The sequence below is a fragment of the Bos mutus genome, chromosome 3 (genome assembly GCF_027580195.1).
Source record: "Bos mutus isolate GX-2022 chromosome 3, NWIPB_WYAK_1.1, whole genome shotgun sequence".
In the NCBI taxonomy this organism is placed as follows: Eukaryota; Metazoa; Chordata; class Mammalia; order Artiodactyla; family Bovidae; genus Bos; species Bos mutus.
In genome coordinates this window covers 113,361,319-113,386,585 of record NC_091619.1, presented here as the reverse complement: position 1 = coordinate 113,386,585, position 25,267 = coordinate 113,361,319, and the positions used below count along the sequence as shown (strand labels likewise).

General features: G+C 53.3%; 1 protein-coding gene across 5 annotated transcripts in view; it reads right to left on the bottom strand.

The window, feature by feature from the left end:
• Positions 1–3,114: 3,114 nt before the first annotated feature.
• AGAP1 (ArfGAP with GTPase domain, ankyrin repeat and PH domain 1) overlaps positions 3,115–25,267 on the bottom strand; it is a 572,049-nt gene continuing 549,896 nt past the window's right edge. For all 5 annotated transcript variants that reach the window (XM_070368540.1, XM_070368539.1, XM_070368537.1 and 2 more), the window contains 2 exons: positions 13,345–13,600; positions 3,115–11,063 (listed from right to left, as the gene is read on the bottom strand). In XM_070368540.1, the coding sequence (XP_070224641.1) occupies positions 10,860–11,063; positions 13,345–13,600 (460 nt within the window). In that variant the 3' untranslated portion in view covers positions 3,115–10,859. The remainder of the gene's footprint in view (positions 11,064–13,344; positions 13,601–25,267) is intronic.

The following is a 25,267-nucleotide window of genomic DNA, read 5'->3' as shown; positions in this document are numbered from 1 at the left end:
TCTTAGTATGAGTAAAAAATACATTAATTTAAAAAACCTAACTATTTTCTTCAAAGTCAGTGGCAAACCGTGAGCTTTAAAATGTATCTCAAAATAACTTTTAAAAAATGCTTACTTATGGGGAACAGGTGGACAGTATAAAGAAGAAAATAGAAACCACTCAGAACTCCTCATAGGGAGATGCCATTGCTAACATTTTGGATATTTTTTTCTGGATATAAGAATGTCTTTATTTACATTGAAAAAGTCTGTTAAAAGAAACAACAGTAAAAAAGAAAAAAAAAAGAATGTCTTTATTTAATAGATTAATCTTAAATTCACTGTTTCCTAATTTTTGAATGTATATTGTATCATTTCCCCAGGCGATAAACAACCTGAGATCACTTACCTTCCCATATATATATATATACCTGAATCGCTTTGCTGTTTACTTGAAACCAATATAATATTATAAATCAACTATACTTCAATAAAAACGTAACTATCCCCCTACTGTTACACTTTCTGTTTATTCTCCATATTTTGTCATTACGAAAACTGTAGCCATGAACATCTTTCACAGAAACGTCTAATTAATCACATTACTCCTTGGCCAGATTCCTAGACATTGAATTTGGTCATGTAATTAACACATATTTATGGAGCTCCCACTGTGATGAAGGCTTGTCTGGGCCCTGGATTCCTGGGCCAGAGGAGAGGTTTGCAGAGCCTCTGCACACAATTCCATGTCGCTGTGCAGAAACGCTGTTGTACTTGGTCTCCATCAATAGTGTGTTGGGGACAGCTCCATTGCAGGCTGGCCAGCACTGTATGTGTTCGCTTTAAAAAAAAATGTGGCTGTGAATTCTAGGCACTCAGTCTCGATTTTGTCACCTTACTGACCTGGCAGAACATTTCTTGGGCTGGCAAAGTGAGGGATTCCTAACCCTCAGCCTAACCCCTGGGGCTGGAGCAGCTCTGACCTTTCAGGGGGGAGAAGGGATGCTCTGAGGTTGACGCAAGAGCACCGGAGGGAAGGTGGGAGCAGTCAGGAAGTGGCAGACCAGGTTGGACCAGGAACCGCCGAACGACACGGAGCCTGGGCCAACCTGCCCCCTGGACAGCTCCCTGGGGAGGGTTCTGGGTGTTGACAGATGGGTGTGTTTGGATGTTGGGGAACCTAAGGGTGGAGGGGCAGAGACCCAGGGCTGCTCACTCAACAGCTGTTCCCCCTTCCTTATCACCAGACCTGGCCCTACCGAGGCCCCCTTGCAGCCCTGAATGACCCGACGCTGTCAGGCCTGTGCTGTGTCAGTGGCCACAGGTGGGGCTCCAAGGACGCTGAATTAGAAGGGCAAAAAAAAAAAAAGAAGGACCAATTAGGCTGCCCCTTCCCTTCTCCCCTCCTGGAAGGCAGGCGCTGGACGTGGAATAGCCCTCAGTGGGAGTCGAGAAGAGACGAGCACCCACAAACGGTGGTTGACTAGCTGGCCAGGCCCAGGTGGCCTTCTGGTATGGTCCAGGTGACCCTGGCCTGCCTTCCTCCTCTAGGTGTCTTCCCTTATTTAAGCCATGGTTTTGTAAAATCTCTTATCAAATAGATAACCAGTATGCATGAAACATTACTTTGCCAACAAAGGTCTGTCTAGTCAAGGCTATGGTTTTTCCAGTGGTCATGTATGGATGTGAGAGTTGGACTGTGAAGAAAGCTGAGCGCCGAAGAATTGATCCTTTTGAACTGTGGTGTTGGAGAAGACTTGAGAGTCTCTTGGACTTCGGAGAGATCAGATCAGTCCATCCTGAAGGAAATCAGTCCTGAATATTCATTGGAAGGACTGATGTTGAAGCTGAAACTCCAATCCTTTGGCCACCTGATGCGAAGAGCTGACTCACTGGAAAAGACCCTGATGCTGGGAGGGATTGGGGGCAGGAGGAGAAGGGGACAACAATGATTGGATGGCATCACCGACTCAATGGACATGGGTTTGGGTAGACTCCGGGAGTTGGCGTGCTGCGGTTCATGGGGTTGCAAAGAGTTGGACACGACTGAGCGACTGACCTGAACTGATGCATGTGAATGGACCGACTCCTCCCGAAATCACTGTTCTTTGTCCTTTTGGGGGTTATTTCCTAGAAGACAAGTCAGCTTTGTTATTGTTTGAATTTGGCCTGCTGGGGGTCACGTGACTGGGTGGCCAGGTGGCATGCTGAGCCCCCGAGGATGGCATCCCCTTCTATTGCAAAATTTGTAAGACACTTTGTGGTGACGTAGGCTCCCCATGCTATGGGGAAATCTCAACAGAACTTAACACTAGCATGTCCTGCGATCGTGTGGCTCTGTCTTTACTGACATGGAAGACTTGGGAGGGGGGCAGGGGAGAAGCCATCCTTCTCTCTGTAGAAAGAAACATCTGGAAGGTGCTCAACTTGCTAACAGGGGTGATGTTCGGGTGGTGGCATTTGGGGTGAGTGTTAACCTTCTTTATGCTTTTCTGATTTGGGCGGTAAAGATAGGATGTATTGTGCATGAGACAAATTTTTTTTAAATTTATTTTTTGGATGCTAGAGACAAACATCTTTATTAAAGATAGCACCAAAATTTTGGCATTTAATATTAATAATAGCATCATGCTGGAATGGGTTTGTTTCCTAGCCACTTCGGACGCCTTATCACACATCTAGCTCAGCGCAGTCCAGTGCAAAGATAACATCCAAACGTATGCTGCTTCAGAGCTTCCGGGCCCTGCCGATTCCTGGCTGGAGGAACCACGGCCTCTTGGAGTTTCTCGTAAATAAAAAAAGTCAGAAGAGCTGCTCCTTGTTTTTTATCTCTTGCCATGACTACAGCCCCTGGGCCAGTTTCCTCATGCAAGAGGCTGTCTGACCCTAAGAGAATCCCTTTGGTAAGTGAGTCCAATTAATCATGACAAATAAACCCTCCCCCTCCGGCCCTTCCCCACCCCCAAAACCCAAGGAAAACCTCCAAAGAAGCGAGGTAGACATATTTCCATTTCTTTATTAGAAAGAGGCCTCTACGCTATAGCCACCTCTCTCCATTACTTTACACATTTTTCTTTTTTCTTTTTTTTTTCCCCTTAGAATACTGTACAGCTGACACAAAAAATCCCAAGGCAGGAAAATACAAACTGGCATATTTAATCAAAACAAGCTCATATGAAATAACAAGCAAAGTGAAATGTCTGTCAATGGTTTTAATTACAGTACAAACAATATAAATAAAGCGTCATTGAGTCATTGTGAAACATAAACTTGCTGAATGAGGTAATATAAAAACAACCGAAAGAAAAAACAGAAAAAACAAACTCATCTCTGGATAAACCCCAGGCTACTCTTCCATCTTCTATACACGGCTATTTACAGAGAGAGAGAAATGCGCTAGAATGCGCCGCATCCAGGCCTTCCCTGTGACTCCCCAGAATGCCTCTCGGTCGTCACCTCTGACCTGCTCAGGCTTCCCTCTCGGTAACACACCCAGCTGCAAGATGGGAACCTGGTTCCAAGTCAGGGACAGGAGAGCGGGGGTCTGTCTGGGGCAGGAAGCCGCTCCCTGGGACCCACGTGGTGGTGCCAGTGTCTGGCATGGCCGAATACCAGCCCTCCCAGGGCCGCCAGCCCGCACGCCTTTGATCCAGGGCGCACAGCATCACCAGTATTTGGGTGCTAAGCCAGGATGAGGGCAGGAGCCTCAAGAATTTGCTGTATTTTAGACGCAAAAACCTGGTTGGAGGAGAGAAACTGTGCTGCTTTTCAACATTTGGAGGAGGTGTTATTTCTAAGACCAAGATGCATGAACGGCCATAAAGCAGTTTCTAAGGGTACCCTCTGCCTAGCCACTCGAGTCCATCAGCACGCCTGTAATAGTCCTGGAGAGGAAGGGGCCAGGACCCTGGGGTGGGCCTGGGAGGGGCGTGACGTGCTCATGTGGCCAGTGTCAGTGGCCTCCCCGGCTCCAGGCTCCAGCGTCTGTCCTCCCAGAAAGATGTGCCTTTTCCCTAGGTGGCTCAACGCATGGTCAGGTGCACCCCCGAGTACCCTGGGCTGCCCACCAAAGTCTCTGCACAAAGCCAGGCCCTCAGGGTTTCTAACACAGGCGTCCTGGGGAGACGGGGGGATGGGGAGACCCAGGACGTCCTTCGTCCACCCCCAACACCCCTGTAACTTCCACGAGCCAGTGCTGAGTGTGAGCCTCCAGGGGTTGGGCAGTCTCTCCGTTTTACAAGGGTATCTGAACCTGCTCAGACGTTAGCTTCTGGGCTGGCGTGGATGCCGCCTGGCAGTAGGGAGATGGGGGGCGTGGTCTGATTTGGGGCGACTGTGCCGAACAGCGGGTACTGCGCTGAGGGGGTCTGCTGCACTTCAAAGATCCCCCAGCCTTCCCGCATCTCATTTGGTTCCTTTCTTTCATCTGCATCTCAAGATGAAGGTCACAGAATGCTCACTGACTCTGAAATCTGGATCAGTCCTAAATGCTCGAGGATGGGCAAGGCTCTCCCCTATTCCTTGACCGAGACCCTCAGGAGGTCCCTCTCGACAGATGCCAGTCAGACCCAACAGAAGACAAGCCTCAAGCCCACCTCACTCACATGGGCACCCTGCTTCACCTTGCACACGGGCAGCACCTGCCTGGTGCTGGGTGTCCCGGGGCCGGGGACAGCCTTCAGGACCACTGTGAGTCTCTGCTGGGCACACCTGCCCCAACCCTGCCCTCTCTTTGGCACTGAAGGCCTTTTTTTTTGGATAGATGGGATGAAGGCCTCAGATATGGACATTTTAACCAAAGAGGCAAAAACCCCCAAACCAAATGCGGTGAACAAAAAAACACAACACACCCTAAGTGAAACACGGTGAGGAGAGGTTTTCAAGTTCATGGTCATGGCTGCCTTGCTTTGGGGAGTGTGCCTACTACACAGGTGAAACAGAAATACGTCTAAAGCATGGGCTGCACAAAAAAAAAAAAAATTCACGGATTAAAAACAGACCTTCTTGTTTTACAGAATCCCCTGCTGATGAGACATCCTCTAATTTCAACTCAGGACCGAAACCACAACAGCCAAACTGGAAAAGAGGGTTTGCTCTGTTTAAAATCAGCAAATACCCAAAATGAGACAGGGAATTTATTCATATTAAAAAAAAACAACACTATTTCAAGACAGCGTTTGTTTTCTAAGGGGAAGAAAATCTATGGTTTGGAGATAATGATGTCTTAGGTGGCTGAGACAGACAGGGCTGCAAACCCTGAGTGGTAATGTTTGTCTCTTGGACCTCACAGCATCTTGGGGTCCTGGAACGACTTCCTGGCAGTGACGGGATTCAAAGAGCATCTACCCTGAGTGACCAATCCCCGCCCCTCCCCGCTTCTCTCATCTGCATAACCGGAAGGAATCCGAGGTCTTGACTGATGGGTGACCTGATTTAGAAACCCGAACAACGAAGGAGCCGTCCGCGCTGCGCAGCGCAGGGGCAGGCCACGCCCTTCTCGGCAGCCCACACCTGAAGGCCCGCCGACCACCACTTCCGGAGGGCAGTCCCTGGGGGGTGGGCGTGGTCCAAAGAGGCACGTCTGACTAACGGCTAAGAGAGGAAAACGCGAGTCTCCGTGCCAAAGGCCCTTATGTAGCTTTTTTGGGGACTGATGAGGGTGAAAATCACTCCGAGACACGACTTCACAATGTGAGACCCACGTATGAGCAGGCAGTTAGAAATAAATTATATTTCCTGGGGAAGAAAGATGTGTCTCTCCAGCACGTTTCTTTCTGTCTGAATTCCTTCCTGACGGCTTTCTCAATTCGTGCGCTTGAAGGACATAAATACAATCCCGGGGAGTTCTGGAAAAGTCGCGATGACCTTGGAGGGCGCTTGGAGGGGTGTAAACAGAGCAGGTTGAGGGGGAGGGGCAGACTTGCCTTCCCACCGTCTGTGCTTCCTGAGCAGCTTCCGAGACCCGGCCCGGCTTGCTCATAGAGGCCCTCCAATGTGACACGGCTTCCGCGCCTCCCCAGGCGGGAAGGCGGCGCGCCCCCTCTTGCTTCCAGGACATTCTACACGCAAGGAAAGGGCCAGCGGGGTGGGAGCCACAGGAGCCCACGTCACCCCCAGGAGCACAGCTCGGGCTGGGGGTGGGTCGAGCAGGAGGCGGGGCCCACTCTGAAGGGGAAGGAGGTGGCCACCACGGACAGGCGTGGGACAAGGCGAGTGTCACCCCTGAAAAGGAAGCGAGCTCCCGCAGGGTGGGTGCTCACCGACCAACCACACAGGCTCAGGGAGGGACAGAGAGAGAGAGAGAAAGAGAGAAGGCGGCTGGAGGCGGGGTGGATAGGAGGAGGGAGGCAGACAGTGGAGCCTGAGGCCATACCCTGGCCAGCCCAGGGTGCCCTGTAAGAAGCTCTAGTTTTAAAGGGAAGCAGGGCAAAGACTCTGATGCTGGGAAAGATCAAAGGCGGGAGGAGAAGGGGACAACAGAGGATGAGATGGTTGGATGGCATCACCGACTCGATGGACATGAGTTTAAGCAAGCTTTCCTGGAGTTGGGGATGGACAGGGAGGCCTGGCATGCTGCAGTCCATGGGGTCGCAGAGTCGGATACAACTGAGCGACTGAACTGAACTGAGGGCAAAGACACTGACCGGGGCTCTGGGCGCCGGAGGAGGCATCTGCAGGGGGCAGGCTTGTGGCATCAACAACGTGGCAGAGATTGGGGGTAGAGAGAGGGGTGGTTGCGGCCTGAAGCTGCCGGAGTGAATGGTGTGAGGGAGACCCCCAGCTGTCCTTCCCTAGAAATGCAAACTCAGAGGAAGAGGTGGAGGGTGCACTTCAGTGGCTGGGCTGAGGGCGTGGGGCGAAGTGGGGTCACTCCTGGGGGTGGGTGGCCCTCAGAGCCCCACCCCTCCCCTGATGCATGAACAGAAAGGGGCACTGAGGGGCTCTGCAGGGACAGGGGGGCCTGGATGAGAGGGTCTGGCAAGTGGGCTCTGCCGCCGACTCCTGGGGACACTGGCTTGTGGCCGTGCAGCCAGCTCGGGGAGGGGGTGGGGGGGGTTGGGTTTCCGGTCTAGTCCTCTGGCTCCTGTCCCATCCACGTTCTGTTCTTAATAAACACCCCTATGTCCTGAGCAGCCAGCCCCTGGCCAGGTGTTGGGCCGGCACTCGTCACATGGGACCCACACCCTGCAAGGCCACTGGGTTTCACCGCTGCAGAAGGACCCGGGGAAGCTGGAAGCTGCCCATGGCGGGGTGGCGCGGCCAGGTGAACCCAGGTCTGCTCACCTGGGGCTGCCTTTCTCACCGGACTGTTCCCTAATGAAGCGGTGACAGCTCCTTTGCAAGCACGGGGCATGACTCTGGATGTGTGGGGATGGCACACAAGTGGGAAGCCCCGGGTGATGCTGGAGGCCGAGGCTGGGCGCCAGCAGACCCATCAGGCTGCGCGGAACCTCAGGGGAGGGGGCTGCTAGGGTCACAGCCACGGCCCAGGGCCCCGCAGGAAGGGGCTGATGGAAGGATCACAAGCCCGAGGAATGTAGGAAGAGCAGCTCTCTCCTGCACCCGAGGGCCCCACAGTCAGCAAGCTTCCACTGCCCTCACCTGCCTTCTGGGTGATTCCACACTGCGGGGAGGCTTCCTGGGGGACAGGGGGCTGCACCTGCTTCTGGGACCAAAGACTCGTGACCGTGATGCTCACCATTCATTTCCTGGGGAAGACAGGGGACAAGAGGGGGGCCCTGGGACCCTGGCCTGAGGAACCATCCATCTGTCCAGCCTAGAATTCGAGGTGCACGCGCGCACGGGCAGAAATCAAGGCTCCTTTCTCTGCAGGCTTCCCTGGCCACTGGAGAAATCCAGAGAGGTCTGTGACACATCCAGGGGCCCTCATGAGTGGCCACCTGACCACACGCCTTCCCCGGCCAGTGGGTTTCGGGTCAAGGAAAAATTTTAAATTCTGAATAGAAAAGGTTACATGGATTCCACAGCGGTTAACTCCCTGGGTCACCGTCATGTCCCTGAACTTACATGGAAATAAACCATGAAAACGGGACTCCCTTCCCAAACTGGTTATGTCTAACATGGGCCCTGCATCCTTGCTCCTCTGGCCTTGGTGCCAGCGAGGCTTGAAGATGGGAATGAGAACACTGTCGGCAGAGAAAGGACTTCTAGTCTGACGCTGAAACACAGATGAGCCACCTTCATTTTAAAAGAAAACCCTTGAAACCCACTACCGCCTCCTCTGTTGCCAAAACTTGGGCTCACAATTTAGCAGGCCGCCTCCTGGAGCAGATCACCATGGCTAAAAATAGCAGGAGAGGGGTCACGTTTTCTAGGGAGGAATCAATGAAGCCCCAGCGCCGGAGGGGAAGGGAAGAAACCAGCCTAGCATACTGGTTGTGAAAGGCTAAGTGAAAACAGAAGTCATCTGGGAAAATATTATATTATAAACACATCTAATAATCTGTACACACTCATATACATCCCGAAGAGAAGCCTTACAAGGAATTCCGTTTCTTTTCAAAAGAAGGCTTCCCTATGATAAAGCATTCCTATGGTGGGAAGTAACTACAATGAAATAATTTAATAATTTCGTTTATACTCTATCTGCGTTCACTACATAATAACGTCTATGCTAACGTGGGGCGGGGGTGCCAATGGGTGTGGCTGGATTAGAACAGTAATGCGTTCTTCAAAAATAGGAAAGACTTTTTTTTTTTAACCCCTCTATTCACATTTAAAATAACCACACAGTGATGAAACACAGAATTAAAAACCGGGCGGAGAAGGGATTACGGACCTGTCCTCAAGATTCCCAGGCCGGTGGCTTGTGCACCTGTTTATCCTGGGAAACGCCCGGATTCCACCGAACTACATCCAGGTGAGAGATGCCTATGAAACGGTGACCCACGTAGAAACTGTGTAAAGCTTTATTTTTTTCCCCCACCTATTTTTAATTTTTTTTAAGTGAAAGAAGAGGAAAAACTCTTACAAAATAGAAGGTTTCATATATGAGAGCAAGGGACTTCCCCGGGGGCGGCCGGGGGAGCGTGGTCCTGTTTTGGTGCTGCCAATCCTGTGCTATCCTTCAAGGGGGCACCATCCAAGGGGCTCAAGGCACAGTCGCCCCCTTTCTTTAACCTAAGGTGCCGCCATCTGGTTGGTTATGTTTGGCCACCATGCTGGAGGTGGCCGAAGTCTGAAGCAGCCAGAAACCACGATGACGGCAAATTGGGTGATGTACTAAAATGGTGGGCCTGGCCACCAGGTTAAAAAAAAAAGTCTTAGGGAATCTCATGAGTCAGTCTGTGCCCCCACAGTGGCAGCGGTCGTCAGGATGGCCCTTTGCAAAGCGCCAGGGTCTGGGGTTTGGAGAGTCCCCTGTGTCTGAACACAGCACTTCCTCGCAGTTAGCAAAAGCAGAGTCGGATAGTGATCATGCTTTTGGTAATGAGCAATCACGTGCCTCTTCCCCCCCAGTATGCTTTTTTTCCCTTCCCTTTCTTGATTTTAATAAGCAAATGGTACCGCCATCTTATTCTGATGTGCTCCTTTTTACAAGCTGTATATCACATTAATGAAGTGCTTACTGCTGGGAGTACTTCCCATGTACAATGATCTGTAACCCTCTTGTCTCAACTAGTTGCATATTATTAGTTCACATCCAGTTCAATTTATAAATTAACAGAGGTGCCATTTGTCTGTACAAAAATCAATGCATATTTATGAACTTCTTTTATTCAAATAGATTTTCAACACATCTCATCTAAAGACAGAATACAGAGGCCTGTGTGACTTGGGCCACATGGGCCCCGGAGTGACTGAGACCCAAGACATCCACCTTGGCAGAAGGACAAAAAATATCTCTCTGGTTTGGGCAAAAAAAAAAAAAAAAAGCCTTTACACGTTTGCTGAGTTTACTAAGTGTGCTTGAAATGTCGTGGTTAGCGGAATCTGTGGTTTCCTTTTGAAATTCCAAGTCACTTATTTATTTTTTTCCATTTTGTTTTTGCACCAAGGAGACTGCAGTCAAATAATACTCAGCAACTGATTTCCTCTCTTTGGACTGAAAAATTAAACAGATACTAAATTATGACAGTGAATTTAGAAAGGAGGGCTCCAAGGGCTTGGGAGAACATGTCTGGGATAATACGCGGCTTCTCAGAATATTGCGATCACATCGTGGCAATCACCCGAGCGTGCTGTGTAACTACCTCCGCCGCTAATACGCTTTCTTCCCGGTGATGAGTAATCATGTTCTATTAAGCAGCGGTAATGCTGGAAGAACTCAACTACACGAGCGTAATGAAGCCAGTATCCTCCCTGGACAGATTAGCTACAACTGATTTGACACATACCATCATAGGGGCTTCAAACCTGACAAACTCTGCTTGCTTCTGATTTATGCCGTCAAGCTCCTCGGAGAAGAGATGAAATCCAAGTGTTCCGTTTGGTAGAGGTGAAATGTACTGATGTGCTTAACTGCCAGTTAAGGAGAGTCACCCCCTTTCTGCTGGCTGCGTCGCCCTCCCCCACCACCCCACCCCCTGCGCCCCCCCACCGCCCCTTGTGCCGCGCTCCGTCTTCTCCGGCCGCTGGATGGACCAGGGGTCCGGGCGCCGGTGTGCTACCATCAAGAACCCAGGCCCTCCGGCCGCTCCTGTGTTGTCGGTCGGGGGGTAGTCTATGCAAAGGAATCGACGCTGCAGCCTCTTCGCGCCCCTCGAGGGCCATCTGGGTTTTGTGATTTTGCTGGGGGTGAGGTGGGGGGGGTGGGTGGGTGCGTGGCCGGGGACCACCAGAAGTGAGGGGGACCCGACGGGACTCACGTGGGTGACTCCCCAGGGCGCGCGCGGGAGGCTGCGGGCACACCGCGGTCCTCAGATGACGGTGGGCACCCTCCCGCCGCTGTTGTTGCGGTTAGTGTTCTTCCGGGACAGGTTGGGGGTGGCCATGAGCGCGAAGCGCTCGTCGGGGCAGCCGTACTGCAGCAGGACTTCGGTGCACTCCTGGCTGGAGGCCTGCCGCGCGTAGGCCAGAGCCGTGTTCCCGTGCGCGTCGCGGGCCATCACGTCCACCCCGTACTGTGGAGGCAACAGAGCCGTGTTAGGGTAGTGGGAAGGAGGGGACCGGGCGGGTGGGGTCCATCCCATGTGCGCGTGCGCACAGCTGGGTGGATACAGCACCGGAGATGCGCTCCCGGAGGGCTGGGGAGACCAGTGCCCAGTGTTGCTGGGTCAGCCCGGCAGCCCGCGCTCCCCGCCCAGGTGCATTCTTTTAAGGAAACAATGTGCTTTCTGCATCTAAAGCCCGTCCCCTGTGCAACAGAAATGGACCAAGGATAATTCTAGTTTTGCTATTTCTGTTTTGACTTTCCCATTGTAAACACACAAGATCATTCTTAGGATCTCAGAGGCAATTCATTTCCATTGTAGGAAATACGTAAGGAATACCTAAGTGCACAAGAGGGAAAAAATCACTTATAACCCTGCTATTCAGAGATAATCTTGGTTAACATCTCAGTGATTTCCTTCTAACGGTTTTCCTTTGGATCTAAATGCATATATGGGTAACTGAGATTAAACTGGCACAAATTATCTGAAAATTTTTTTTTTTTTTTTTACTGAACACAGCGCTCTGGTCATTTTCTCAGGTCATTAAAACTTATTCACATGCGTGACTCCTAAGAGCCACATAGTATTGCTCCCCATGAGCGTAATTCAGTTCCTCTGTCCTTGGTGGCTACACATTTTGTGGTCAAGTCGCCACTGGTGTAAACTGCTGTGATGTATGTCCTCCTGTTGACTCTATCTCAGGATCTCTGATGGTCAAGAGTGATGACTAGAAGGGGAAATAACAAGATTAAATTACACCTATGTTTTTGAGCTTCCAGGTCTTGAGAAAGGGTGGACTGACGATCACTTCTTCCACCACAATGGATGAGAGTCTCATCTCTTGTCTTCAGGAAGCATCAGCATGAAAGGGACTCTTGGCCAATGTGAGGGGGAAAGATGGCATATGATTTGTTAATGGAACTAACCGTCTTCTCCCCGCGCCCCCCCCAACTTCTTATGTTGAAGTCTTAACCCCTAGTACTTCAGAACATGCCTGTGGTTGGAGACAGCGTTTTTAAAGAGATAATTAAGGTTAACTGAGGTCAACGGGTAATGCTCTAATCCAATGTGACCGATGTCCTTATAAGAAAAGAGAGACACCAGGGATGCTCACACACAGAGGAAAGGCCTGGCAAGGACACAGTGAGAAGTCAGCTGTCTGCAAGCCAGGGAGAGGCCTCAAGGAAAAAAGGCCCTGCTGTCACCTTGACCTTGGACTTCTGGCCTCTAGAACCACGAGAAAATACATTTCTGCTGTTTGAGCCCCCTGGTCTCTGGTATTTTGTCAGGGCAGCCCCAGCAGATTCATACGCAATTGCTTTTATAACAGGAAGCTGAACACTGAGTGATTCTGATACCTCTGCATCTAATTCTCCCAAGAGTCAGGGAAAATATGTAGAATGTAGCATCCTCCTCGGCTGCGTTGGACAGGCCATGCCCTGCCCTGGGGGTAGGAGGAGATGAGCCCCCTGCTTCTGGACAGGGTCCCAGTACTGTGAGCACACACCACCCCTTCCTGCCTAGGGACCCCCTCAGTCCAGCTTTCTGCCATCCTTGGAATGGGGGGAACTCCCCTGGCCGAGGACCCCAGAGGTGTGCAGGTAGCTGCCGTGGAGGATGAGTGGGCTTCTCAGAAGCAGCTCCGTGATGTTCTCCCTTTCTTTTCCCCATTCCAGCTGCATGGCATATGCCTCAACAGAAATGTAAAAAGATAAACTTTTTGAAGTAGAAATTAATCAGAAGAAGCCCTTTGACAAACTCCTACCACGTCAAATCTCAAGGCGGAGGGTCCGACAGTTCTGCATTAGGTGAATGAAAAACCCAAAGGGATGGTAATGGGAAAACCACACCGACTGTTCCAGTTATATCCACCCTCTCCACCCCTCTGCCCTCAAAAATGATGGGAGTTTTTTGTAAAAGGAACAACAGGGTCATCAGCAACTAAGTTTGACCCGAGGGGGTCACTGCAAAGATGAACTTGGCATAAATTGCAGCAAGTGCTGTGCAGAGTGGAGCACTCTGCCTGCATTGGGGGGGCACACCCCCCTGAGTTCATTCCTTCCTTTTAAATTGGTGGGTTTTCAGCCCACACAGGTGGGCTGAAAGGCAGGGGGCCCACCCCACACCTCAATCCTAACTGTCCGATTCCTAAGATTTCCCACTTTTCAGGTGGGTGCCCACCGCCTTCCCCCTGGGAGCGGCACAAGGACCTGCCTCGCTGGGGCTCCCCGGCGGGCGCTGGGCCACCTACCCAGATAAGCAGCTGGGCCAGGACCACGTTGCCCTTCCGGCAGGCCAGGTGCAGCGCCGTCCGGCCGTCCGCCTCCCCGCAGGTCTCGTTCACCTCATCCCGGGAGCCATGTGCCAGCAGCAGGATGACCGTCCGCAGGTCCTCGTCGGCCGTGGCCCGCAGCAGGTGCTGGCCCAGGGACAGCTCCATGCAGGGCAGCGGGGCCAGGAAGAGCTTCTGCTCGTACTTGGCCCGGATCCACCGTTCCTTCTCTTCCCTACAAGAGCCAGCAGACCAGCACGGTCACAATCCCGGGGTGGGGGGGAGGACGGAGGCGACCCCTCTGCCCCGCCACCAGCCTGTGTGGTGCGTGCCCAGGAGGCCACCAGGGGAGAGGGGACGGAGGAGACAGGTGTGCTCACCAGAACCAGGAAGGCCTCCAGGAAAGCCTGCCCAGCAGCGTACAAAGTGATCCCCACCTGGAGCACCACCTGGGCCCGTTAGGGATGCAGATTCTCAGGCCCCATCCCAGCCCCGCCCCCCTGCCAGAATCCCCGGAGGGAAGCATTTTCACCAGCCCTGCAGGGGATTCTGACTCCCTAAGGTGTGAGAGCCAGGGGTCGGGCTTGATTTCTTTTGCTTTTCATGGCCCCAGAAGAAGCGCCCTGTGCTACCCGGGGCCTGCACCATGCAGGGTGGATGCCACAGGCCAGAGGCCCGAGCCACAGGGTTGAGCAGCCACGGTCAGAGCCGGAATCCCAGAGCACTTGGCTGGAGTCCCCCGGGCAGGGTGGCAGGCAAACTCCCCCACCCGACGTGACCTTTGAGGGCTTAGCATCTGCCCAGGAAGGGGCGTGTGTGTTGAACTTCCAGTCCATACGCTCCACCCTCCCGGGGAAGAAAATGTGGCTGCAGAATACACGTGAAAGAGCAGCGACTCCAGCGGGGAGACTGGGAAAGAGACCCAAGCGAAGCTCATGTTCCTGCTGACTGCCTGCTCTCCCAACACCTGGGGAAACCCCAGTGCGGGGCGTCCACGAGTCCTTCACATTCACGCATTCACCATGCATGATATTTGTGTTTCCCTTTTTGACTTACTCTGCGCTGTATGACAGTCTCTAGGTCCATCTAGGTCTCTACAAAATGACTCAGTTTCTTTCCTTTTTAGGGCAGAAATAGAGACGCGGATGCGGAGAATGGACCCGTGGGTATGGCGGGGTGGGGGGCGGGGCACGAACTGGGAGAGTATCACTGACACACGCAGTACCACGTGTGACACAGCGAGCGCGAAGCTGCTGCATGTGGCGCAGGGAGCCCAGCTCGGAGCTCTACGGGGTCTCGATGGGTGGGGTGGGGTGGGGTGTTGTGGGGGAAGGCTCAAGACGGAGGGGACACCTGCGCACACGTAGCTGACTCCCTTCGCGGTACTGCAGAAACGCACGCAACATGGTAAAGCAATTATACTCCAATAATAAAACGTTTTCAAGCAAATAAAAAAGATAGGAAAAAAACCCCCCAAGTCCTTCCTGCTAAAGAGCAGCTGGGTTTCTGAGGGAAAGTGTGATGGGGCCTAGTCTACAGGCAGGCGGGCGGCCCCCTGAGGCTGAGCAGGGGTGCAGACGGCAGGACATCCGGGACGGAGGGGGTGGGGGTCTCGGGGGAGGGGCCTTGAGAATGGCAGCTGCCCCTCCCCAAAGCACCACCCTGGTTGGGTGGGTGTGGTCACAGCCCGCCCCCGCCCCAGCTCCAAAGAGGACAGAGAGCAGCTGGACACACTGGACGGAGGGCTGGGAGAAGGCAGGGGTGGGCAGGATGGGAGGAAGAGCTGAAGAAAGACAGCAACAGACAGCAAGGTGTGCTTATAGGGGCCGGAAGGAAGGGGCCCCAGCCGTCCACTCCTGCCCTCCCGGCGCTACCTGTGGATTTCAGTTCTGGCTCCTCAAATAAGGGGTCAAAACCACTGAGAACAACTCAGCGATCCTCAAGATCACAGCGCTGCTGGTGGTGGGGGAGAAAGGGGGGCAGAAAAAATGCAAAAGACTGAAGTGAGACTTCACAAGGAGCTCTTGAAATGAGAGCGTCCGGGGAACAGAAGGAGGCGGGGCAGGGGTGCTGGGGTGGGGGTGGCGCTGGCGGCGGGGTGGGGGGACATCTCAGGCCCGACAGATGCTTTCTGCTGAGGCTGATGAGAGAAGAAACGGAAGCCCTGCGGATGAGAAGGGACAGAGATTACCCGTGGAGACTTACACATGCAGGGACCCGCCACTGCCCTCCCCTAAAACTCAGCATTTCCTTCGGGGGTGTCAGCGGTACACAGCTAACAAGCCGCTCAGAGGAATCACCTGGGGCCTCTGCCAGGCCCGAGAAAGAAAACTCGTTACCGTGACACTTTTTTCTTCCAGGGAAAAAAAAGACCCTGTTTACACCTTTTACCCGTGTTTACATTGCCCCTAGTGATCCAGTGTCGGGTTAGCCCTAATCTGTTTTTAAATACTTAGGCAAACAAATTCTTCCAGGAGTAAATCTGGATTAGTTTTGCTTCACTTCCCGGTCCATACGAGTGACCCCAGAGCGACCCCCGACCCTTTCATTCGGAGATTTCCAGGAGGAACACGTGGCCGCAGCTGAGAACTCACACCCGCACCCAGAGCTCTGAGGCCGGCTGCATACCACCCCTCGCCTGGGCCAGAGGACGGGCACAAAAGCTCCGGGAACATCTTGGAAAATAGAGGAGGAGAAAAGACAAAAAACCCAGGACTGGATGTGTTTTTCATGTTATTTAAAAACCTTATTTAAAATGTATTAAGCATATGTTGATGCATTTCATAAATCGCCAAAGAGCAAAACGTGAATTAAATGAAAAGGGACAGTGGAGGAGGGGGAGCATACATCCAGATTTTCAAGTTCCAATCGGCCAGTTCTCATTTTTTTTGGTTGGCATTAAAATCAGATGCCTTTTATTCTGCTCCGGTTGATTTTAATACTCATTGCCAAATCATTCAGGGGTAAACCAGAGGACGGAATACAGGAGCTCCAGCGCTAACTGCAATTATCCCATTTTCTTTTCATGTGCGAATACCCCAGCCAAAGAACGAGGTCAGACCCACAGCTTCTGGCTGCTCTCCTGTGGTCAGAGTGCTCCCCGGGGGAGTCCCACCCTCCCCACCGCAGCCTCCCAGGCTCACCTGTATTCACTAAACTCACAGGCATCTGAATGATGAGTGCATTTAAGCTGTCCTTTGCTTTTAAAAACCAGTGTGGTTCCCAATACATAACAAAGGCGGGTCCAGGTTTTGTGGGGCTAAACGCACATACCATTTAGGGTGTCTTCTTTTTTTCAAGTTGATATGCTGCATTTTTATTTTTATTAGGTTCAAGATATATATTTTTTTGGCAACAAGGCATGTGAGGTATTAGTTCCCTGACCAGGGATCAAACTCTTGTCCCCTGTGTGGAAGTGTGGAGTCTTAACCACTGGACCACCAGGGAACTCCCTTGGGGAGCCTTCTTTAAGAAGACTCTGGGACTTCCCTGATAGTCCAGTGGTTAAGAATCTGCCTTCCAATGCAGGGGCTGCTGCTGCTGCTAAGTCACTTCAGTCGTGTCAGACTCTGTGCGACCCCATAGACGGAAGCTCACCAGGACACGGGTTCAATTCCTGGTTGGGGAACTAAGATCCCACATGCCGTGGGACAACTAAGCCCTGATACACCACTTAATACCAACAGGCCATGTCCTGTGATTTTAGCCCACGCTAACACACGGGGAGGAAAGCTTAATGCTGTGTGCTTCCTGCAGTGGCCAGAGGGAGGCAAAAGAGAACTGACACGGAGATAAAAGGCTGCGGTCTTCGGTGTTGGAGAGGCTGGGGTTTAGGTCTTCATCTTTTCCTTTGTGCTGCAGCCCTTTGCGACTTCAGTAACTTCCAGGGCCTTTGTTTCCTCACCTGTGAAATGGGCACAGTGACATCTCCAGCAGGCAAGGTGGCTTTGGGATTCGAAGTCTCGTGTTTGGATGATGCTCTGCCTGGCCGCCGTGCTCACCTGGCAAAACAGCAGCTGTGGGCGTTGGGATGATTGAAGAGACCAACATCTCTCATGATTCTTGCCACAACCGTGCACGCGAGAGCTCACCGTGGGGGTGTTCTGGGTGACACGGCGGAGTTGATGGCTGGAGGGTGGGGCCTGAAACGCCCGCTGGGTACTTTAAGGTGCCTGTAGATAAGAGCTTCTCTTGGGCAACATGCTCAGCAGGGTGGGGTGGGGTCCCTGGACAGAGGCCTTGATAAACCCAGGGGGGACCTGCGGGCCTCCCACTCCTGGGTGCAGGTGGGCCTGAGAGACTGGGGTGACGAGTGCTCAGCAAATTCAAGCCACCCCAAAGCTGTCAGGGCCTCTGGGGCCAAGTCTGGTGGGCCTCTACCCACGGCCTTGAGATATCTAAAGCCATCCTGGATGCTACTGGGCTGAATTATATCTGGCCCTCCCCTCCCCGCCAAATCCAAGTGTTGAAGCCCCACCTCCCAGTGTGATGGTATTTGGAGACAGAACTTCGAGGAAGGAATTAAGGTTGAATGAGGTTGTGGTCCTCAGATGAGAAGAGGAAGCTTTCTTGGTGTGCCCAGAGCTAAGGCCACATGGGGACAGAGCCAGCAGGGGTGTCTGCCGGCCAGGGGGAGGCCTCCACCAGCCCTGCCCACAGCCTGACCTTGGACTCTCAGTCTCCGGAACTGGGTGAGGCTGGCCTTAGCTCCAGAAGATAGGTTTCTGTTATCGAACGCTCCCCTACCCCCACTTCCCCCAGTTCACGGTATTTTGTTACTGCAGCTGGTCTGCCCGACGCTGGGCAGCCACATGGCCATCGTCTCCGTGTGGCTTTTGTGCCAACAGCTAACGTGTGGAGGACAGATACTCTGACAGCGACTCCTTTCTTACGAGCTTTCTTTGTGCACCTGTGGCTGACTCGTGTCGACGTGTGGCGAAAACCACCCCAATATTGTAAAGTGATTATCCTCCAAATAAAATAAACAAATTAATTTTTAAAAGACAGAAAAAAAATCATTCTATTTATTTACTCATCTGGCTGTGCTGGGTCTTAGCTGCGGCTCATGGTATCTTTGTTGTATCATCTGGGATCTCTAGCTGTGGCACGCGGGCTTTAGTTGCTCCGTGGCACGTGGAGACGGGGATCTGAGCTCCCCAACCAGGGATCAAACCCACGTGCCCTGCACTGCAAGGCAGATTCTTCACCTCTGGACCACCAGGGAAGTCCCTAGAACAGCCTGTCTAAAACCAACTGCCCCGAGAAACCACGATACCAAAGCACGGGTACCCCAATGGTGACTCTGGGATCCCCGGCTTCTCGTCTCAGCCCAGCCTCTCATTTTCCCCAAGGAAGGCCAGTTCAAGAGCAGTGTAGCCAGCAGTAGATCACCTCACCTCATTCCAGTCCCCTGGAGGCCCGCTGCTCACAGCCTCCGTTAGCTAATGAGCTAAAAAATGAATTATTGGCACGGCCGGCCGTCAGCAGAGAGGAAGAGGCCCGGCTGCTCCTCATTTGAGCCCCATGCTGACACACCTTTAAATAAATCAACCGCAAGGGAGCAGGGAAAATGAGAGAACGGGCCACTGATCAGAAGAAAGACACCGGCCGGTCCCCCAAAGAGAAAGGCAAGACGCAACCGAAGGCACAACGATAAATGTTTTCCTCTTCTTCTTGCCTAAGGGGAAGCCCTTTCCAGGTGACCTGCTGGGCCCCTCTGGGCCCCGGAAGCCACCTGGTGTGTGAATCCAGGATCCGAGGTCCCGGAGGCCCTGAGTCCAGAGTCCTGCGGGGTCCGCTGGGCCTGCAGCCTGACAGATGAGGCTTTGCCACACGCGTGACCTTGAGGGGTGCAGACTTGGCCAAGGAGCCACCAAAGGCAGTCCCGGGGGCACGCCTTACCTGCAACCCGAAGATTTAGGGCCTGGAGGGCAGAATCAAGTGCGAGCATCAGTTCAGGGGGTGCTGACTCCCAGATGTGGGTGCGCGCTTCCCGAGACGGTGCTGAAGGTGATGGTGATCATGGTGACGACAGTACCTGGCTTTGTTGACGATGCCTGACCCCGGAGCACCCGCCACGTTTTTACGAGTGACCTATGTGTCTCTGATAGCTCAGTTGGTAAAGAATCTGCCTGCAATGCAGGAGACTCTCGTTCCATTCCTGGGTTGGGAAGATCCCCTGGAGATGGGATAGGCTACCCACTCCAGTATTCTTGGGCTTCCCTTGTGGCTCAGCTGGTAAAGAATCCGCCTGCAATGTGGGAGACCTGGGTTCGATCCCTGGAGAAGGGAAAGGCTACCCACTCCAGAATTCTGGCCTGGAGAATTCCATGGACTGTATAGTCCCTGGGGTAGCAAAGAGTCGGACACGACTGAGCGGCTTTCACTTCCACTACGTGTCAGAAGCTGGATGCCATGTGTGTGTGACAGCAGAGGTGTGGCTCTACGTGGGGAAGTCAGGACATTAAGGAAAGCCTTCAGGACAAATGAGATGGGGCATTTCTGCACCAGGCTTCAGCCGGTGGGGGAACCGGTGGATTCTGTAACTGATGGAGGTGGCTTCTCCTTTTGTGAGCTGGGGCAGCCAGACATAAAGGGCTGGGGAAGCCCGCACCATCCAGGTTTGACGGGGCGCATGGAGTGGCCCTGGCTGGGGAGCTGGGAAGAGGTTCCCAGACACGGGCCGTCAAGACTGGCCTGCGGAGGAGGAAGCCCTCAGGTTGGTGGGGACTTGATGGGACGGGCAGGAGGGCTTTCTAGCCCACGCGGGCCTGAGCGTGGACGAGCGCTGGCTCTGGTCCCCTCCTGTCCATGGTGGTGTAAGTGTAACTCCTGGGGCCTATAAAATACACCAGGTGATGCCCACATGGCAAGGATGGCCAACTCAGACCACGACAGAATCAAGGTTAGAGTCAAGAGAAGATGATGACAGGGGAGATAAGAGACAAGACATGACCCTTTGTGTTTTGCAGAAGAAAATGTGTGAGATCAGGGCTGCAGGGAAGGAGTGCTTTCCTCCAATCTCTGCAGCAGTGACCCATGTGTGGGCTGGGCTGGGTGCCCCGTGGGTCCCTGGGGCCGGTTCCACAGGGGCGAAGGCTGCTGGCCTGGATGCCGGAAGGCCACTGCAGAGCTCAGCTCTGGGGGCACACAGGGTCATTGGAGAGCCAGGCGAGGTCTGCAGGCATCCAGAAGCCAAGGGTGGCACCTGGGCAAGACCAGCCAGGCAACGGCAGTGTCCGTGATCACACTGACGACAGGGACAGCGCCCACGGCGAGGGCTCACCTGCCCTCACGTAACGGAAGGGGTGTCAGGGAAGGGTGGCTGTCACAGCAGTTCAGCCACCGGACGGGGGCCGGGGCCGCCTTACCCCAGGGAGCGGAAGCGCTGCCGCGCGAGTGACGTGACTAGCATTTTGTCCTTAACAGCGTTCGCTGGGGTTTTTGTGTGTGTGTAGTTTTTTCTTTCTTCCTTCTTTTTTAAAAACAAATGTGACTGGAGTATAGTTGATTTACAATGTTGTGTTAGTTTAGGTGTGCAGCAAAGTGTATCGGTTATACATACACATACATCCACTCTTGTAGATTCTCATCCCATATAGGCTGTTACAGTGCGGAGTAGAGTTTCCTGTGCTATACAGAAGATCCGTATTGGTTGTCGATTTTATATACAGTAGTGTGTATATGCTACCATATACAAGGGCTGTGTACAGTATGCACAGCATAGTATAGTTACGGTATATGTGTATATAGCTCGTATATACACGGGCTTCCCAGGTGGCTCAGTGGTAAAGAATCCGCCTGCCAGGCAGGAGACGCGGGTTTGATGCCTGGGTCAGGAAGATCCTCTGGAGAAGGGCGTGGCAATCCACCCCAGTATTCTTGTCTGGAGAATCCCAAGGACAGAGGAGCCTGGCGGGCTACTGTCCACAGGGTTGCAAAGAGTTGGACACGGCTGAAGTGACGGAGCGCACACGGGTATGTGTCAATCTTTGCTTCTGTTTTACAGTAAACCTTGGCCTTCCTCATCCTTTCTTGACCTTTATTTCCTAATTCAGGCCTGGGCCAAGCAACGGGCTTCTGGTGATCGATCCACAGACAGGTCACTGTTAAATAGCTGGACTCTGCTCTGTACACCAGGAAAATCCCCAGCAGCATCAGAGCTGATGTTTACTAGGTACTGCTGGCGTGTTAGCTGTCGGGCTGGGCAATTATGCAGTTTTACCCTGATGACCTGGTGGGTAGGTCCTGCCACCGTTCCCCTCATTTTATTTTACTTATTTTTGGCTGTGCTGGGTCTTCATTGCTGTGTGCACTTTCATCTAGTTTCAACAAGCAGAGGCTACTCTCTAGTCACAGCTTCCACGCTCCAGAGCACCGGCTCAGTAGTTGGGGCACCCAGGCTGGGTTGCTCCACAGCACGTGGGATCTTCCCAACCCAGGGATGGAATCCACATCTCCTGCATTGGCAGGCAGACTCTTCATCCCTGAGCCACCAGAGAAGCTGACTTTCGTCATTTTAGAAGGTGAAGAAAGTCTTGCTGGGTCCCTGACCTGTGATGGCTAAGTGGTTGCCCCTGGTGCTCACAGCCTGAGCTCTTCCTCTGGGCTCTGCTGCCTCCCAGGTAAGGACACTTGACCTGTCTAGAAGGGCATCTCCTGGGTTGTGGGATTCCAGCTCTGTCCCCAGCACCCTGCCTGCCTGCTCTCTTCAGCCATCTCAGCACCTGGTGGAGGGTCAGGTGTGAGTTACTTTGCAGAATCTTGAGCTGTACCACCCAGGGTGGAGGGCAGCACAAGCCACAGACAGGTTTTTAAATTACTCAGTAGAAGTCCAGCCCCCTCCAGACACATCTCCTAGGCCAAGTGCTTAGTGGTGATCAAGAACATCTTTATCACTGGGTCTAGAACATGTTCATCTTTGTAGAGGAAAAGCGCTGATCTCGACAATCTGTCTGGCTCGGGAAGATCCCCTGGAGGAGAGCATGGCAACCCGCTCCAGTATTCTTGCCTGGAGAATACTATGGTCAGAGGAGCCTGGGGGGCTACAGTCCATGGGCTCGCAGAGTCAGACATGACTGAAGCAACTGAGCATGGATGCAGACAATCCGGCTGTTTTCCCTGTTTTTTTTTTTCCTTACCAAAAATTATTTGGGAATGAAGAGAAAGGAAATCACCAGTGCATGTTTGTGTGTCTGGCGGGGAGGGGTGGGCATGGGGTGGCGGTGGAGGGGCTGTGCGAATGGAAGCCAATGCAGATGCCAGCACTCAGGACAGAAGCCGGGTCCCCGGGGGACCTGTCGCTGTGGGTGCAATGACGTCACCTGAGCAGCACAAACGCCTGTCGGCAAGCAGCAAAGGGCAGGGCGGGTCTCAAAGACCCTCGGGGAACCTCGGGGCTGAGTGAGAGGCGCCCAGACCGGATCTGGGCCACCCTCTTTAAAGAAACCCTTCTTGCTGCGGTGGGTCCCTCGTGCGCTGGGTGGCTGGGGGATGCAGACCCACTCCATTGCCACCAGCTGCATCCGGGGTCTGGCAGGGACGGTCCAGTGGGCTGCCAAGGGGGTGACGAGGTTAATGGGTTGGATTCCCAGAAAACAGCGCTTTAGTAAATAACCACGACGCTTCTGACTGGCTTTCAGCTCCGTTGTGTGGTCACCAGGGGCAGACACGGGAGCCGTGACCGGACGCCCCCAGGTCCTTGCCCGTCGTTGAGGCAGGACGGATGATATTCTGGGAGGATGTCAGGAGTGGTCCTGCGGTGATTCTGGCCTCGGCCTTCCTGTCTCCACAAACATGGCTTTCTCTGGATAAGACATCGAGGTTGGGGGGTGATGAACAGCCTTTCCCAAAAGCCCACGCAGTCAAGTCTCATGCGTTCATTTTTATGGGAAACTCACGCCCCAAATGCTAAAGGGCCAAGAACTTCCTGAGTGCTCGTCACCCTGTTCCTTTCAGAAACATCTGTTTGCTTTCCCCCCGCTCACGGGGTGGGGAAGGATTTTTTTCAATGGTGATTTTAAAGGAGATTTCCGTAGCCAAGTATATTGGAGTGGAGGAATGTCCTTAGGGAGGACGAGGGGAAATTGGAGGAGACCCGCACAGCTTTCACGGTGACCCAAGAGGCCAGGAAGAGCACTAGCTAGCAGCAAGGAATTTCCCAAGTGTCTTTTGGCCTCAAGCAAAACAGGAACTGGGAGGGGAGGCGTGGTAGAGGGGGCTGGAACAATATGTTAGGAAAACAGAGGGGCTTCCTCTCTCGGCAGGGGGAGACCCCGGCCCGCTGCGAGCCCCGCACGCATGCCTTCTCCCCTGGCCGCGTTGCCAAGGGGGCCCGGGCTCAGGACGGACGGAGGAGGAGGAGGAGGACCAACAAAGACCGATGGCCGTTTATTCCTTAATTACCGAAAGCTTTTAAGAAACTGGCCACTGTAAATTCCACACGCAGAGGAGAGCAGGAGGGGACGGACAAGGATTTATGCTCACGGGGCAAAGACAAAATAAATATCCTGCCTGACTCTGGATCGATATTATGAGTGTTTTTGCCAACCTGCGGGGTGCTTTATGAGCTCAGAGGAACAGAAGAGGATCATTATTAATTAAATAAAGTCAACTGTATTAGGCTTATTATAGTCAAGTGCGCCAGGAGGCAGGTGCTGGGAGTGGGTGGGTGTGGGGCCAGGGGCCGGCCTGGGGAAGCCCAGGAGTGCCATCCTTGTCCAGGGGTAGGCCCAGGACACGCGGGCTCAGCCCTGCGTCGTCCTGGAAGGCGTGAGTCTGTGCGCCCATCTCCCCCCACATCTGAGGCTGAGGTCCAGGTGGAGGCCCGGGGCCCTCGCAGCTTTGCGGTCACGAGCACCGGGAGCCTCCCAGCCCCTGCCTGTTTGGAACTCGACCAGGCTGAGTGGGAAAACATCCCAGGATCCAAGCAGGGGTGCAAATACAACATCATCCCTCTAAACCTTGGAGACAACCTATGGGGATATTGCTTCGGAACCTCCAAGCAGGAATAAAGGAGCAGTCAGGCTGGGTGACTGGCTTGCGCCGGCCTGGGAGAGAGAAGGTATTAGGTGAATTCATGAATGAACACTGGCTCAACTCCACAACTTGTCAGGAGTCTGCGATGCATTGTTGCTCTCAGGGAAGAAGAGACCCGGCCTCTTGGGGATCCCGATTTCCTCCCGGAGAGGAGGTTTAAGGCCCCCAGGGGTGTCTGCTCTGGGGGTAAATGATGGATGGCAGGTCCTCGCTGTTGCCTGGGGACTGGGTGAGCGCCGCGACGTCGCCCCAGACATCTCCCCTCTCATCGGATCTACACAAAGGAACGCCTCCCCTGAGCTTTCCGTTTGGACAAATCCATCTGTACATCAAGTGGCACCCAGGGCGGCCACGCACTCACAGCTCTCAACCAGCTCGGTGATGCCCAGAGACATGGCCAGGATGCAGCTGCCGGGCCTCTCCAACATACAGATGCTGCCCCGCTACCAGACCTGGACCCGAAGAGGGGAGTCACTGAGCCCTTCCCCGGGCAGACCACCGAGGGTCTTACCCGCTGGCCTGCTGCGAGTGACCTGCACTGCTTTCTCAGGCTCCATTCATGGGAAAAATTCATCCCAGAAGGAAAGAAAACAGCCTGTGTTTACCTGCTGGTTCCTGCAATCGTAGCCCACCTGTCTCAAACCTGTCACTGATCATTCAGGAGGCCACTAGGTTAGAAAAGGTAGATGGGGCAGGGTGGGGGCTATCTTCCAGATGCAATGGACAGAGCTGGGGGAGTTAGTGAGGTGCCCAGAGGCCAGGTTCAGGGGGCAGGTGGAGACGTGAGGAGGCAGAATGGGGAGGCTGACAGCAATTTAGAGAAAGTCTAACTCTTAAAACAATCACTTTTGGAAGCACGTGATCC